This window comes from Nannospalax galili, unplaced genomic scaffold (assembly GCF_000622305.1).
Source record: "Nannospalax galili isolate Female #2095 unplaced genomic scaffold, S.galili_v1.0 scaffold82, whole genome shotgun sequence".
Lineage (NCBI taxonomy): Eukaryota > Metazoa > Chordata > Mammalia > Rodentia > Spalacidae > Nannospalax > Nannospalax galili.
Window position 1 is genome coordinate 722205 of NW_008348862.1, and position 1324 is coordinate 723528.

A 1324-nucleotide genomic window follows, 5' to 3' on the forward strand; every position below is an offset into this window, starting at 1 on the left:
CAGTGGTCTGGCCATTGCCTCAGGCCTGCTGTATGGCTGTCAGTAAGTCTTTCACCCTAGGCTCAAGCCTGTCTCCCACAAGAGCCTTGTTAGGTAGCCTGAGCTGGTCTTGAGATGTCCTTCCTGACTCAGCCTCCAGAGTGCTAGGGTTACAGGTATGTGCTATCATGTCTGACTTGTGCTTTTTTTAAAAAAATTGTGGGGCTGGAGAGATGGCTTAGAGGTTAAGAACACTGGTCGTTCTTGCAGAAGACCCGGGTTTGAATCCCAGCACCCACATGGAAGCTAACAACTGTCCATAACTCCAGTTCCAGGGGATCCAACAGCCTCTTCCTTCCTCCACGAGCATTGCACGACAGGGGTGCACTTACTTACACGCAGGCAATGCACACATACACATAAAAAAAAAATAGATATACAAAAAATTGTGGTGGGTGTGTGTGCCTTTAGTGTAATTCTTTTATGTTGAATTGGTTGTGTGTGCTTATTGAAAGGCATATTTTTGTTGTGCTGCTCTGACACCATCAAGTTGAAAGTGTGACAGTGCAACGTGATTGTTTTTCAGATATACCTATGGGAAGCCAGTGAAGGGGGATGTGACACTCACATTTTTACCTTTATCCTTTTGGGGAGAGAAGAAAAATATTACCAAAAAATTTAAGGTAACTTTTGCAGATATTTTATAATTTACAATGGGGACTTTTTAAAATAGTGATTTAAAAAATTAATTATAGGCCCTAGCTAGGTGAGTAGGTGCACACCTGTTATCCCAGGACACTGGGAGGTGGAAGAAGGACGATCAGGAGTTCAAGGCTAGCTTCTGTTATGTAGCAAGTCTGAGGCTAGTCTGAGCTGCCTGAGACTCTGTCTCAAAAATAAAAGCAAACAGAGGCTGGAGAAATGGGTCAGCAGTTAAGAAGACTGACTGCTCCTGCAGAGGATTCAGGTTCAGTCCCCAGCATGCACATGGCAGCTAACAACTGTGTGTAACTGTAGTTCCAGGGAATCTGTCACCTTCTTCTGACCTCCAAGGGCATTGCAGGACAAGGGTGCACCTACCTTCATGTAGGCAATACATTCATACACATAAAATAAAATATTAAAAAAATAAAGATTTGCATTAAAAATAATAAAAAGTAGGCAAACAACAAAATTTAATTATAGGAATCACAGGAGAATGTAGTCTTTATTTAAAGTTTATGCCCATTTCCAACATACTGATACAGATAACTTTAAAGAATTTATGATTCAGATCACAGCAAGAAAATTTTTTTTTTCTTAGAAATAAGATTTTTTACTGAATAAACAGAATAAGATTGTAAGA

General features: G+C 40.4%; 1 protein-coding gene across 1 annotated transcript in view; it reads left to right on the forward strand.

Moving 5' to 3' along the window:
* Positions 1–1324, forward strand: part of Cd109 (CD109 molecule) — a gene marked incomplete at its 3' end in the record, with an annotated part of 110288 nt that overhangs the window by 99548 nt on the left and 9416 nt on the right. The window contains 1 exon segment of the mRNA XM_029569864.1: positions 566–662. Within this exon segment, the coding sequence (XP_029425724.1) occupies positions 566–662 (97 nt within the window).